Source organism: Manis pentadactyla, chromosome 18 (genome assembly GCF_030020395.1).
Source record: "Manis pentadactyla isolate mManPen7 chromosome 18, mManPen7.hap1, whole genome shotgun sequence".
In the NCBI taxonomy this organism is placed as follows: domain Eukaryota; kingdom Metazoa; phylum Chordata; class Mammalia; order Pholidota; family Manidae; genus Manis; species Manis pentadactyla.
The window spans coordinates 16,643,174-16,656,839 of record NC_080036.1 but is presented as its reverse complement, the minus strand read 5'-3'; the positions used below and the strand labels follow the sequence as shown (position 1 = coordinate 16,656,839).

Genomic DNA, 13,666 nt, shown 5'->3' with positions numbered 1-13,666 from the left:
TTAAAACTTGAGTTTGTTCACTACCATACTTTGGGGAGATTTTAGAAGTGGAGGTGGAGGCCGTGGGGGGCTGTGCAAAACACAGTGAACACCACCTCAATGCCCATCAGCGAAAACACCCACAGTTGAAATAAAGCTGGACGTGCAGGGTGAGCCCCGGGCTCCCTGGAGGGTGCACTCCACTCTGAGGAGCCTGTCTCTTCCTGAAATGCTCTGTGGGAGGCGCCGTTGGGTCTACAACTTTCAAAGCCAGGCATTTGTTCAGTTTGGTGTTTGCCTTCCCAGGCTGCAGTGCAAAGGGACAGAGCAGGGGGTCATAAAGGGACACAACAGAGAGAGCATGTCACCTTGGGGCAGGGATCTCACATCCATCCACTGCCCACAGGCACAGTCTAGCCCCTTGCAGAGGTCTTGCTTTACAAGGTCTTGTTTGCAGAGACCCATATGCTGGGTTTCACCCATTCAGGGAGAAACGGTCACCCTGGTGAGGGTGGATAAATACATTCACAGGCTGGCCTCGATCTGGCAGCCACTTATCCTCAAGGGACCTAGGGACTGCCGCCCTTCAAGCAGGGATATGACCAGGACTAGCACCCACGAGGGATGGGCTGGTGCAGTCCTCACCCATGGGAGCCACACAGGGAAGGACCTCGCCCCACCCCGCCCTCCTTCTGACAGTCCCACTGCCACTAGGCTCCCTGAAACATCTCAAAAACTTACCCTGTCATCACATTGCCAGTGAAAAAATGAACTGTTGAAAAGTGCCCCTTGGGTCCCTTCGAACACACACACACACACATGCATGCACAATTTCAGCTCAGGGCAGTACTTGTCAGCCCTCCTTATCTTCCCCTGACCTTGCTTCTCCCTTCTCTCCTTCACCCCTCAAGAACACCCCCTTCCCTGGCATTCTGTGCCCCAGCCCACTACCCACTGTGTGACGGAGCATTTGTCACAACCTAATAGTTTGTTCCTTTGAGGCAGGATCGGAATTCATTTTTCCAGTGTCACAAAATAGTTACTCAAGAAAATGTGAATGGACTGGATTGGCCTGGAATGGACTGCAGTGGATGCCCTGCAGCCCCCCACCCTGCCCCCCGCCAGCTCAGTGGTTCTCATCGCACTGCACACCAAATGCGTCATCTAGTGAGCTTTCAAAGCTCCTGGAGCCCAGGCCTTACTCAAGGCCAACTGAGTCAGAATCCCTGGGGTGGAACTCAGGTGCTGGTATTTATTAAAAGCTCACCAGCTTTCCATGTGCAGCCAGGGTCACCCATCCACAGCCAGCTCATGGGCCCCTTTTCTCGGGAAGGACAAGGCCTTGGAGGCTTTGCCATCATCACTCCTGCCGCTAGGAACCTGAGGCCGGCCTCCTTCATCCCCAGTCCTCCCTGAAAGCCCTGCACCCAGCTCTCCCCCGACTCCTCCCCTCCACCCCCATCCCTGCTCTTCCCCTCAGCCACCTGCAGGCTTCAGAGCAGCTTCCTCCCCTGTCGATCTGGACCACCTGCCAGGACAGGGCCCTCACTGCCTTCCTCTTCCAGGCCTGCTGGGAGCCCACCAGTGTGTCCTACACAAGGCAGGTGTGTGATAATGATCTGTTCATTTAGTCAACAGTGTTGACTGATGGGCTGATTATAACTGGAAAAGTCTGGGAATGGCCTGTAGGGCAAGAGAAGAAACATGTTCTCAATGAGTTAATGTGCCAGGCTCTCACTAAATGATTTCATAGACTTTATCTTATTTCATTCTATCAATAACCATGCAAGACTGATGTTATTTACCCTTCATACGTCCGCAGACTGGGAGGTTCAAAGGAGGTGATCTGAGCACAAGATCACAGCTCTGAACAGCCGTGCAGTCTCGTTTCTTCAAGAACAAGGACATGGCCGTGCATCTGCGTGCCTGTGCACTATGGCGTGCACGGGGGTAGGTTACAGTGACTCTGCATGGTTCCCTCCGACATACTAGCTGCAAAAACACCTCCACGGTCAGGCAGCTGAAGCATTTCAGAGTTCAGGAGATAAGCTCCAAGAATGTAATCAGTCTAAGAAGACATCTTCAGCTCATCATCCCAGCCTGCAATTTTTCTTTAAAATGTTGCCAACTAAACAGAAGTTCAGATGGGGAAAGCTAGTTAACATACCTTAGGTAGGTAGCTAGGTAGGGTTCCGTACCCCAAGGCGATGGTGTAGAAAGTCAGTGTGAAGCCACATGAACCTCCCTTTTAAGTCTGATCCATGTTCTCCCCTTTAATTCCTCTATGCCTCCAAACTTCACACTGCTTCTTTCCTTATTTTCGCTTTCCATAATATCCATGCAGTTGTTTCTTTTTATAAAGCTTTAAAAATGTGCTATCCATTTCCCAAATATACTTCTACTATACATAATAATTTCTTCAAGTTCTTCACTGATATTAATTGATGAGCCACTTAGGACTATGTGCCTTCCCCACACCTGTATCAATATAATGATGTAGAATAATGTAGTTTGGCCCATTTGCTCCCTTCCAAATGATCTCCACACCATATTTTTGCCAAAACAAATTCCTGCTCAGTTGTATGTGATCAAGTGATGCTGCATTAGAATGCTAGGCAATTTTATAATCAGTCAATCAAAAGAGAGGTTGATGATTCTAAAGGGAGAGGCAGCAACCTCCCAAACCTGCCCCTTCATCGTAGGAGTTACATAAACGCAGGCCGCCCTGGAGAACAGTCCTCCAACTCCTCTAGCTGCCTGCTGACTGGCTGACCGAGGACCCCCCCTACTGCTACCTGGACCACACTTCTTCTTCTGCAGAACAGAGATGGAAAAGCTCCCAAGTAGGCCAGGAGGAAGAGCTTTCAGAACTATGTGTAAGAAGCACCACGAATGCTGAGCTACCAAAATGGCCACCTGCACTGCACCTGGGCTGACCAGCCACAGCCAGGGTGGGCTGGGGCAGCAGGTCGACCCCACTGACCAATCTGGGTGAGACAGAGTCCAAACAGGGTCCCTTACAGTATGACTGGGACTCCAGAGAAGGCATGCCAGAAGCATTCCTCACCTGCTCTCTGTCCCTCTGGGGATGCCTGGAAAATGGGCACAGTTTTTAATATTCCACAGCCCAGAGCCCCTGTCTGGACCCAACATTTCCCCCCCAGTGTATCCCTTGGCAGGGCACAGCCTCAGCCAAGAAGAAGTGGACAAGTTCTGACAGGTGGGCTCCCCTGAGCCTAGTATCCATTACAGAAGAACGGCCGCGGCTCAGACCAGACCTGCTGGCAGGGGCCTCTGCTTTCTGTCAACTTCTCCTCATGTGTGGGGATGACCAACAGCCCCTTCATCCTCTCATTTCAGACAAGCAGCACAGAGCATCCTTTCAAAGACTGACAATCATTCCATCCCCTGCCCACCCTGTTGAAATTTAACCCGGTACCAATTCCGCTGGTCTTCCATGAGCTGGTCCTATTCATAGGAGGCAACTGACCCAAACTTATATAAATTCTCTGGTTATGGAAATACCTTCCTCGCATGCCCAAAGTTCATTGCTTTGAAATGGTATATTTGTAGAAACTTCCAAAAACCTATGTTATATCTAAGGACTCTCTGAAATGTAAATAAAATGAAGCAGCATAAACAGAAAACAATTAATACTTGAGCTGTCATCTTTGAAGATCTAAAAAGTGCAGCTTGCACAGCTTTTCAAGATAAGACCCAGAGAGGGGAATGCCACAGGCCCACTGTCAAAAACGTGGGAACATGATGGGGCATGATATTCACTCCTCATGCTCTGTAAATATATAAGTAGTGACCTATTATAACCTTGAAGATACCGAACATCTCTGGAGATAGCACAGATTCCATGCAACCAGGAACACAGCCTGCATACCCCTTTCTCTGTACTCCACTCTCTCTGCGAAGCCATGTTGGATATATTTGATGCAGCAGGATTTCATTGATACTCATCGCTGGCATACAGGTTTATTGAACACATCCACATCTGTTTACGTACGGTCTAAGGCAGCTTTTGCACTAAAAGGGCAGCATTGAGTAGTTGCGACTGAGGCCCACGAAGCCTAAAATATTTAGCTTTTTACAAAAAAGCTTGCCAACCCCTGCTAGATACAAGGAGGCTTTGGAGTGCTCCCATTTGTGGACATCAAAATTCTTGTACTTAATATCACCCTTTTCCCACACCTTGTGGTTGAGCCTGTCCTAACAAATGTACAACATATCTCCACTTCGGTGTTTCCGCCACAGTCAAGAGTGACTAGCATCTGAACTGTGTCGAGTACACTTGTGAAATCAAAGTAAGGTGGAGTGCAACGACGACCCTACAGCCAAGAGGTCCACTCCAGGGCAGCACGCTGTCTCTTCTGTTGGGCCCTTCCTCTACAGAATGAACTTAGGGAGAAGTGCCCAATATGCGACTCACACAAACAGGGGGAATAAGGCAGACTAAACAACACAAGTGTCTGCACAAGCAGGAATTTAAAATCTGAAGTCTTAGAGGTCGACCCGCAGCTGGCACATGCTGAACTCAAGCCTCTTGGCCGGGTTCCTTTATCTAAAGCACAGCGCCCCCGCATGGTGCTGAAGGAAAGGGCAGTCTTCCTGAAAACCCCAGAGGACTGAAGTGAACCCTCTCTGAGCTTAGATACCATCTGTGAGAGGGCCCAGCACTCACTCGGGGAGGATTTTAAATCAGTGTTATCCAGATTTTCACTCTCAGCTCCTTCACAGATAGCTTCTTGCTGGAAACTTTACACCAACAAGTATAAACTCTGACCTCTACAGAAACTCACTAAACCGCAGCAAATGGGATTCAGATGTTTCCATGTACAGTGCAGTGATGTGACCTAGACTTTAAACACTCTGGCAAAAACAGGAAAAATGATGTGGGCCTTCCAGTCCCTCCCAGAACATGATACAGCCTTGACCCGAGTCCTACAGTGATCTGAGCCGTTCTCACTCCTACTTAAGCCTCCTCACCCATAGCCCACATTCTCTGCCCCTGTTCCATAGCAGCTCCTACCAGGCTCCCTCCAAGGCCCATTTTCCTTGTTTAACCAAAGTAGCCAGTTTCTCTCAGCATCTCCCATTCTGATCAGGGCTCAGAAATGTCCTCAAAGGGGAACTTGATGAAGGCCAATCCTAGGGAATTACCCCCAGAGTTCCCCTACATTGCTGGGAAGAAAGTAGGAGCCTCATATAAAATCTTGGAGCCTCAGGTTTTCTGGCTTTGCTGCAGGTCCTTGGTGACTTATCACACATTATCGTGGCTAAAGGCTAGAGAATTCTAGATGTTGGAGCAAAATAAGATGGAGGTGGGGGGGAGAAGCAGTTTCTTGTACCAGGGAAGGACAGACATAAAAGAATATTAAAAACTGATTCCCCGGAGGCCAGTCATGACAGAAGACAGAGAAATAATTTGTGTGTTTCATACTCTGAGCAGATACCAGGCTTTGCTGGGGGCAGCTCATCTGCCAGCCATGCGCTCCCAGTGGGCATGACGGAGGAGCTGAGAAGCATCTGGTTGGGTACCAGTCAGTGGAGTGATCAAGTGTGAGTTCAGGTGGGACAAAGGTGCACAAGAACATGCCCTGCCCCTCAGAGCACTGTCACGGGAGCCTCAGTGTGGCAGGGCAGGGTCCCAGGGAGTCGGGGAGCTATTGCCACAGCAAGAGAGCTTCTAGGGACAGGAAAAGAAAGGGTCTTATCACCAATGAAAGCACCCCTCATGCCTGGCTGAGGACGGGTGTCAGACAAATGCCTGTTGGTGGTGCATGGGAACAGGGTATGAAAGAACACCCTCGCTCTCCTGGTTCTCACAGTTCAACTAAGAGTAGGTAGTGGCCTCTCAGGGTACCCCTCCAAACTTCCTTTTCCAGTAGAAAATAAAAAAGACTCAAAAAGACAGAAAGGAAGTGAATGCTCACCATCCTATCCCCACATCCAAGAACAGATGAGATGTACACACACAGGTGTTCCCCATGACACATGTATCACACACCTGTATGGATACAAATGGCCGGCTCTCTACACTTGGGTGAAGCGTGCATCTCAGTCTAGAGGCCTAGTTGCTAGTCCTCTGCTCTTCTGGGTGGCCTGTGGTGTATCCCCCACAACCACCCCAGGAACCTCGGAGGCTCAGTACAGAGGGTGGAAGGCACCGGATAATCAGATGCTTTCCCTCAGCCCCTTTGCTCATAGACGCTCTGAAATGTCACGGCGTGAGAAGGACGGTCCCCTCCTCCAGCCAGTGGCAGAGCACCCTTGGAGGCGGCACATCCCGCCCCAACCCCCAACCCAGCCCTCCCCTGGGACCATCCCAGGAGCCACGATGGAGGGACAGGCAGTCCCGGGGTGGGGACGCAAGCAGTACCAGGCCGCCGCCGGCGCCGCAGGCACTGAGTGAGACGAGGGAGCCGGGGTGGCCCAGCACGCGGCCGGAGTAGAAGCACAGCTCCGCGGGGCGTCCGCGGCGCCCGGCCGCGTCTGCCTCCTCCACCTCGAAGCCGCGGGACAGGAAGCGCAGGTCGGGGCGCAGCTGCAGGTACAGGTCGCGCCCGAAGGCCGGCAGGTGCAGCAGCAGGGCGCGCTCGCCGGGCCTGGCGCGCGAGGCTGCGGGGGTCACGCGGGGACGCCGGCGCCTTCGGGACCTGGGCGCCCCGGGCAGTGGCGGCAGGTGCACGTCGTCCGGGAGCACCCGCCGCGGGAGCACCACCTCCACGTCGGCCGCCGCGTCACCGACAGCTGCGGGGAGAGACGAGACGCGTCAGCGCGGCGGGACCCGCCCGGCCGCCCGCCATCCCGCCGGCCGCCAGCCGCCAGCCGTGCATCGAGTCCAGCGCCGGGCACGCCGCGCCAGCGCTAGGAAACGCGGCCCCGAGCGGCGCTCTCCTCCCTTCTCTCGCCCTGCAGCCCCACGCCGGGCAGGGCCTCGCCGGGCCCCGCGTCACCCGGGGAGGGTCTCCGACGCGGCCACCCGAGCTCCTCCAGGGACGGCGCTGCGGCATCGGCAACAGGAGAGCCAGTGGCAACTCGGCCGCCCGGGAGCCGCCCGGAGGCCGGTCCTCCAGCCGCGGCCCTCGGCCCCGGGGGCTGTCAGCGGTCCGCCACCGGACCCGGCCGCTCAGGCAGGCGGGCGCCGCCAGGATGCGTCGGGAGGGCAGAAGGAAGGTGGCGGCGAGAGGCACAGGCGAAGCAGGGGAGGGAGAGGGAGCGTTACCTGTGCCCGGGTCCGGTCCCCAAACCAGCAGCAGCAGCAGCAAGGGCAGGACGAGAGGAGGCAGCAGGGCGCCGTCACACATGGTACTTGGGAGGAGCAGCCCCCCAGACAGTCGCGGAAGAGCACGAGCGCGCGAGGCGGCGGCGCCAGCCGGAGTGAAACCCTCCAGCCTTCGGAAAAAGTAATTAGCGCTGCGGACAAACCCAACGTGGTAAACCCCAAGCCCCGCCTTCTCGTCGGAAAGCTGAAGGTGACTGGACTCTCCCTTCCCCCTGCCCCGCCTCCCCCTCCCCTATTGGCTAGGACAGGTCTCAACCAGGGTGCGTAGTTAGGTTGTAAGCACTTTCTTACACGTGGTTTCTGAGCAGTGGCGGGTCTGGGACACCAGGTGGCGCGAAGGAGCTGCCTGGAGCCGTGCGATTTAGGAGGACCCAGGAGGGCACCTGACTGGTCTTCACTGTGTGTCCTCGTTCTAGAAATCCTCTCTGACTCTGCTATCCAGCTTCCCAAGAAGACAAGACAGAAATGGTCCTGACTAGCAGGTTTCATCCATAAAGCATATTCTCTGTGCATCCAAAGTAAAACCCGCTTTGCTTGTGGCTGGGCACTTTGCTGCATACCTGAATTTGCACCTGATGGCTGCGTCCAGTTGTAGCCCTTTTTATCCAAACTCTTCACTCCTCCTGTCGCCTTTATCCTCACAGAAGCCAGTGGAACACGCGAGATTACACCCTTACAGATTGAAAAACTGAGGGAGAGAGAGATTCAGGTGCTTGCTAAATTATTCAACTAGTTTCTCAGAGCAAGAGCTAGAAATTTGTGGTCCTGACTTCCGGCCCAGTGCTGCTTGCTAGGAACAGCATAAGCCTTCCGAGGCAGGCAGGAAGTACTACTAACCAGGTTTTATGAGGTTAGGAAACTAGGCACGAAGTCGCAAAGCCTGGACTTGAACCCAGTCTTCCAGCAACAGAATGGGTTCATACCTTTCCACCGTAATATAACTGAAGGCTGCGGGAAAGGCGATTCCTTCAGCTTCCTGAGGAACATCTTGTAGAAAACATAGCAAAATTAACTGAAGTGTAACTTCAGGTTCCCTGTCCTGCCTGTTTCTCTTTTCTCAAAGCAGAAAGGCTACTCACACCAGACTGCTTGGAGCCTCTCAGAGCCTAAAATTCATTACAGGATTGTATGTCATCGGAAGGAATCTAGGGGTGAGCACTTTCCAGATTCCATAACATTTAATTGACCCTGGGAGTGGACTGTGACCCTGATTCTCAGTATAGCCCACCACTCTCACCGCTGCAGACTTGCTGCTCTGTGTAGCCCCAAGTGTGGTTGGTGGAGTTGTTTTCTGCTCTGTTGATCCCTGCCCTCCCAAGGAGCTGGCCACTGCTAGGCACCTGGTAGTCCAGCCACTGCTCCAGGGCCTGCCACTCACTACTAGGCCCCTGCAGTTTCTGGAACCCCCTGCACACATCCTGCTCATGGACAATCTTGGCGTTTTCTTCCTCCCTCTTGACAAGCAGCCTCAGCCAACTGTAGACTCTGAAATCATGGTAAGCTTTTTGATGCAGCTGCATTGGCAAAAGAGCCATCTCAAAGACCTGCCAGGGAGTAGTGGTCACACAGTCTCAGAGGAAAAATTACTTCTGTTGCTGGAGTCAACCTAAAGTAGTCATTGTCAACCTATCAGATGATGCTCAAGTGCATTAGCCCACTGGAACATGCAAACTAGAGCAACAGCAAGATACACTTCATACCCCAAACTGTCCAAGACTATAAATCAGCTTGGAAATAATCAAGAAATGGAGAATATACTCTTTTTCCCTCAGGTAGGAGTATAAATTGGTACAGCCAATTTGAAGAACAAGGGGGCAAACTGTAGTAAAACTTAAAATATACATATCCTACAACTCTACAATTCCCCTTCTGTTTAATCACCATAGAGAAACACTGGCACATGTACAAGAATGTTCACAGCACATAACAAAGAACAAAAAAGTTGCAAAAACCTGAACATTTATTATTAAATAAATGGCTAATAGAACACATCAGACATCAATTAAAAGAAATGCAGCAATCTCATATTTATAACATGGAGAGACCTCCCAGGTATGTTGTCAAATTAAAAAAGAAAGTCAAGTTGCAAAATAATGCATATAGAATGATAATACTTATGTTAACATTCAATATTAAATCATTTGTATGGTAAAATAATAAAGAAAAGTCTGAGAGGGTACACACCAAACCTTTGCAAGGTTAGTGCTCTTTTTATATTAAATTGCATGAAAGGATGTCACACCAGGGTCCAGTCAGGATAACTAATACCATTAGGTGTTTCAAACAGAGGGAATTTAACACAGAGAATTGATTACAAAAGCTGGAAAGGGCTCAAAGAGTAAGTTCGGTGATGACATGCTGGCCCTGCCCCTGGGATGCATTCTAGCCTCAGGAGCTTATGCCTGCTGTTGTACTGTTGAACACACTGTTACAGTTATTTCTGGATCTACCAGTGGTGTGACCTTTACCAAGGTCCTATGCCCATTGCCATACCAGCAACTTCCAACATCTACTGCCCTGGACCCTTATCTCTGTGCCTTGCCATCTAACCTCCTGCCAGGGCCTGTTTGGGGCAGGGCATAAGAGGAGGCCTAGGAAAATGGAAGGGAGTCAGAGCATATAGGCTGTAGATTTATGCCTCAACAATGAAAAGCAGACATAGAAATGGGCAGGTAGGGCTGAGAGACAAACACTCTAAAGGTCTTCATCTGGCCTAGATGAGGCTGAATTCCCTTTGCCCTTCGTTGTTGTGTTTTATCGGTCACCATTAAAAGTTCATGCCTCCTTTCCAAACTGATCTATTGATTCAATGCAGTCTTATCAAAATTTCATTGGTGCTTTCCACAGAAATAGGAAAACCTAAAATTTGTATGGAACTTCAAAAGACCTCAAAGATCCAAAGCAATCTTGAGAAAGAAATGCAAAGCTGGAGGCATCACAATTCCTGGTTTCAAACTAGATTATAAAGCTATAGGGATCAGAACAGTATGGTACTGGCATAAAAACAGACACATAGACTGGAACAGAATCAAGAACCCAGAAATAAGCCCATGCATAAACACAGCTAATATTTGACAAGGGAGCCAAGAATATTCAAGGGGAAAGGACAGTCTCTTCAATAAATCATGGTGGGAAAATGGGATATTCACATACAAAATAATGAAATTGGACTCCTATCTTACACCACTCACAAAAATCAACTTGGAATGGATTAAAGACTTAAATGTAACACTTGAAATCATGAAACTCACAGAAGAAAACATAAGGAAAAATCTCCTTGACTTGGTCTTGACAGTGGTTATGGGGGTGACACCAAAAGCACAAGCAACGAAATGAAAATCAGCAAGTGGGACTCTGTCAAATCTAAAAGCTCTGCACAGCAAAAGAAACAATCAGTGAAACTGAAAGGCAGTCCACACAATGGGAGAAAATAGTTGCAAACCCTACATCTGAGAAGGGGTTAATATCCAAAATACATAGAGAACCCAGCCACTCAATAGGAAAAAAAATGATAATTCAATTTTGAAATGGGCAAAGGAACTGAACACTTTTCCAAAGACATGCAAATGGCCAACAGGGACAAGAAAAGATGCTCACCATCACTAATCATTAGGGAAACGCAACTCAAAACCACAATGAGATATCACCTCATACCTGTTGGAATGGCTGTTAGCAAAAAGACAAGAGATCACAACTGTTGGCGAGGATGCTGTAACTCCAGGGAGAGGAAATCCTAGGGCAAAATACCTCTAAAACCGAAATCGGTCAAAGGGATAAATAAAGTTTAAAACCCATTTATTGCTTACAAACTGCAGTCCAGGGCTGTTTCTCTCTCCTGCTCCAGCAGAAGCCAACCAGTCCTCTTCTTAACCTCTCAGGTTCAGATAAACCCTCGGTTGCCCAGGTAATTACCCGCTGATATGGAGATGAATTTCTCTTCACCCCCAGGAAAGTCTATTGATAGGCAGATGCACTAAAGCTATACTTCTCTCCAACCCTGAGGATGCACTAAACCCAGGTGAAATATTCTGGAAATATTACAATTTTATGCACAATGTGGAGAAAAGGGATCCCTTGTGCACTGTTGGAGGGAATGTGAATTGATGCAGCCACTTTGGAAAGCAGTATGGGGATTCCTCAAAAATTTTTAAATAGGACTACCATATGATGCACAATCCTACTTCTGGGTATATCTGAAGGAAGACATTACACTAACTGAAATAACTCAGTCATAAAAAGACAAAGACTTTATGATTCCACTTGCACAAAGTACCTAGAATAGTCAGATTCACAGGCGCAGAAGGTAGAATAGTCATTACTAGGGACTGGGAGCAGAATTAGTATTTAATGGGTACGAAGTGTCGGTTTGAGAAGATGTCAAAGCTCTGAAGATGGATGCCATAATGGCTGCACAGCAATGTGAATGTACTTAATGCCGTCAAACTGTATGCTTAAAATGGTTAAAATGGTAAATGTTATGTATGTTTTCCCACAATTAAAAAAAAGAAGCGATTACCATTTGCTGTGATCTCATTTCATCTTAGCACACACATACAAATTGCCCGTCTCAATTTTGTGGAAGGGCAGGGCTTAACCCCATTTCACAGATAGAGAAATGAGGGCTCAGGGTGGGAGGGTGGGGATTAAAAGCAAGACAAAAAAGCAGCCAGAAGCCCTATAGGTGGCTTTGGCGGTCTGAAGCTGATGTAAGGGAAGCTACCTTCCTTGTCTGGAGGTCAAAACCATGTGTTGCACCCACAGTTAACAAACCTCCTCAACTTTTCAGCTTGTCCACTTGCTGTCTGTGAACGGTTCGATTCCAGTGGGCAGTGAGCCTGTTGTCTGGAACGGCCACCCAGCCGGTTGGTTTTATTGCCCCCCTATGCCTCTCTTGGATGCTTCACGCCCAACAGTCGCATTTGGCTGCTGGGGGCCATCACATGACCATTCCTAGTGTTGTCAGTGGAAGCAGGATAGCCCCAAAGCAGTACAGGCTCTGCCAAGAGCCACATGTTCAAAGCCCACACTCAGAAATGGAGGGCTGAGGACGCAGCTGGGACAAGCTATAAAGAGGCCCTTAGGCCAAACGTGACTGGCCCTCTTCAGTCCCCCCACCCAGGGCTTTCTTGAGCTGGTAACTGGTGTCTCCAGGAGCCAAGACTCATGTGTAAACTTGGTCCGTGTGCAGGTGGAAGAAGGCCCCAGGCCCTAAGGACTGGTAGGCATTGGGGAGGTGGGGTGGAGAGAGGGTAAGTAGGGATTCCACAGACAGCCTGGTCTTCCTGAGGCGACCAACCCTCCTTCCAGTGGATGCCACATCCTCTCCAGCAGGGGGCGTCCAGCATCAGTCCCGCATAATCCTAAACCAGAATCGGTGGGAAATGCAGGCTCCGGCTCCTTCCCTCCTCCAAAGGCTTGTTTTTTCTGATTCATATTTCATCCTTTCCCTCTTGGGCCTGGATCCCTGATGAAAATGCAGCTACTTGAGGAGCATTTTAACCCCCCCATGGGACTCTTGCTTACCCTTCCCGGTGGGTTCTGCATGCTTCTCCTTGGTTCCAGAGTGCTGGCAGCGTCTGGCGCACAAATGAGTGCCCAGCTGCATGAGGCCATTCCCGCCTGACTCTGGGGATGGCCCCTGTCTAGAAATTCCTGCTGCCCTCCATTCCTGCTCAACCAATCAGGCCCTTGGTGTGATACTAAAGAACAAGTCCAGTACTACTCTTTTGAACTTTGAATTCTTCAATCTACTATTGCTGGTTCAATCAGCATTGCGAGTAAGATATCCCTTGTCCTACCCAGTACCAGCATCTTGGCTATCCCCGGCCTCCATGCTGTGACCCTGAGGTCTCAGCCAAACTTAGAGCTGAGTATCTGTGGCCTTCAAGTGTCCCCACTGTTGAAGAGACAATTCCATCTTCATGTCCTTCTGCAGGGTGCCAGAGGCCCCCTCTGACCAGAAGCACTTGCAGCCCCCATGTCGGAATTATCAGCAGGATGAGTACTTTAGTGCTGGACATGAATACAGAGCTTCACCTCAACTAATTCTTCTCCCCTGAGAACAAATGAGAAATGCAATATATTTTTCATTGTTCTGCAACACACCTTTCCCTTCTTTAATGTCTCCTCTCAAGGACAGCAGCTTATCTGATACACTAGGCTAAAATGTAATGCAAGTCGAGGCTGAAAAAACAGAATAGACCCAAATTATATTTTATTTTAATAAATGCAAATGGTGATGGCTCAGATTGGTGTGGTAATGATAGTGTGTTTAGTATATGGTATTGGATGGCTCTCTATAAACTTAGACAAAGCCTAAGTTACATTCTGTGATGACTTTAAAATACATCTTCTAGTTATGACCCTCTTCCCTTCAACCTAATTCCCTACTTA

General features: G+C 49.7%; 1 protein-coding gene across 6 annotated transcripts in view; it reads right to left on the bottom strand.

Annotated features, from left to right (window-relative positions):
• ADAMTS17 (ADAM metallopeptidase with thrombospondin type 1 motif 17) overlaps window positions 1-7,432 on the bottom strand; it is a 317,548-nt gene extending 310,116 nt beyond the window's left edge. Inside the window, exons 1-2 of one of the 6 annotated variants that reach the window (XM_057494727.1) lie at window positions 7,214-7,432; window positions 6,368-6,738 (exon numbers count right to left, since the gene is read on the bottom strand). In XM_057494727.1, the coding sequence (XP_057350710.1) occupies window positions 6,368-6,738; window positions 7,214-7,295 (453 nt within the window). In that variant the 5' untranslated portion in view covers window positions 7,296-7,432. The remainder of the gene's footprint in view (window positions 1-6,367; window positions 6,739-7,213) is intronic. The other 5 variants (XM_036878662.2, XM_036878663.2, XM_036878664.2 and 2 more) reach the window with 5 other exon arrangements.
• Window positions 7,433-13,666: the final 6,234 nt, after the last annotated feature.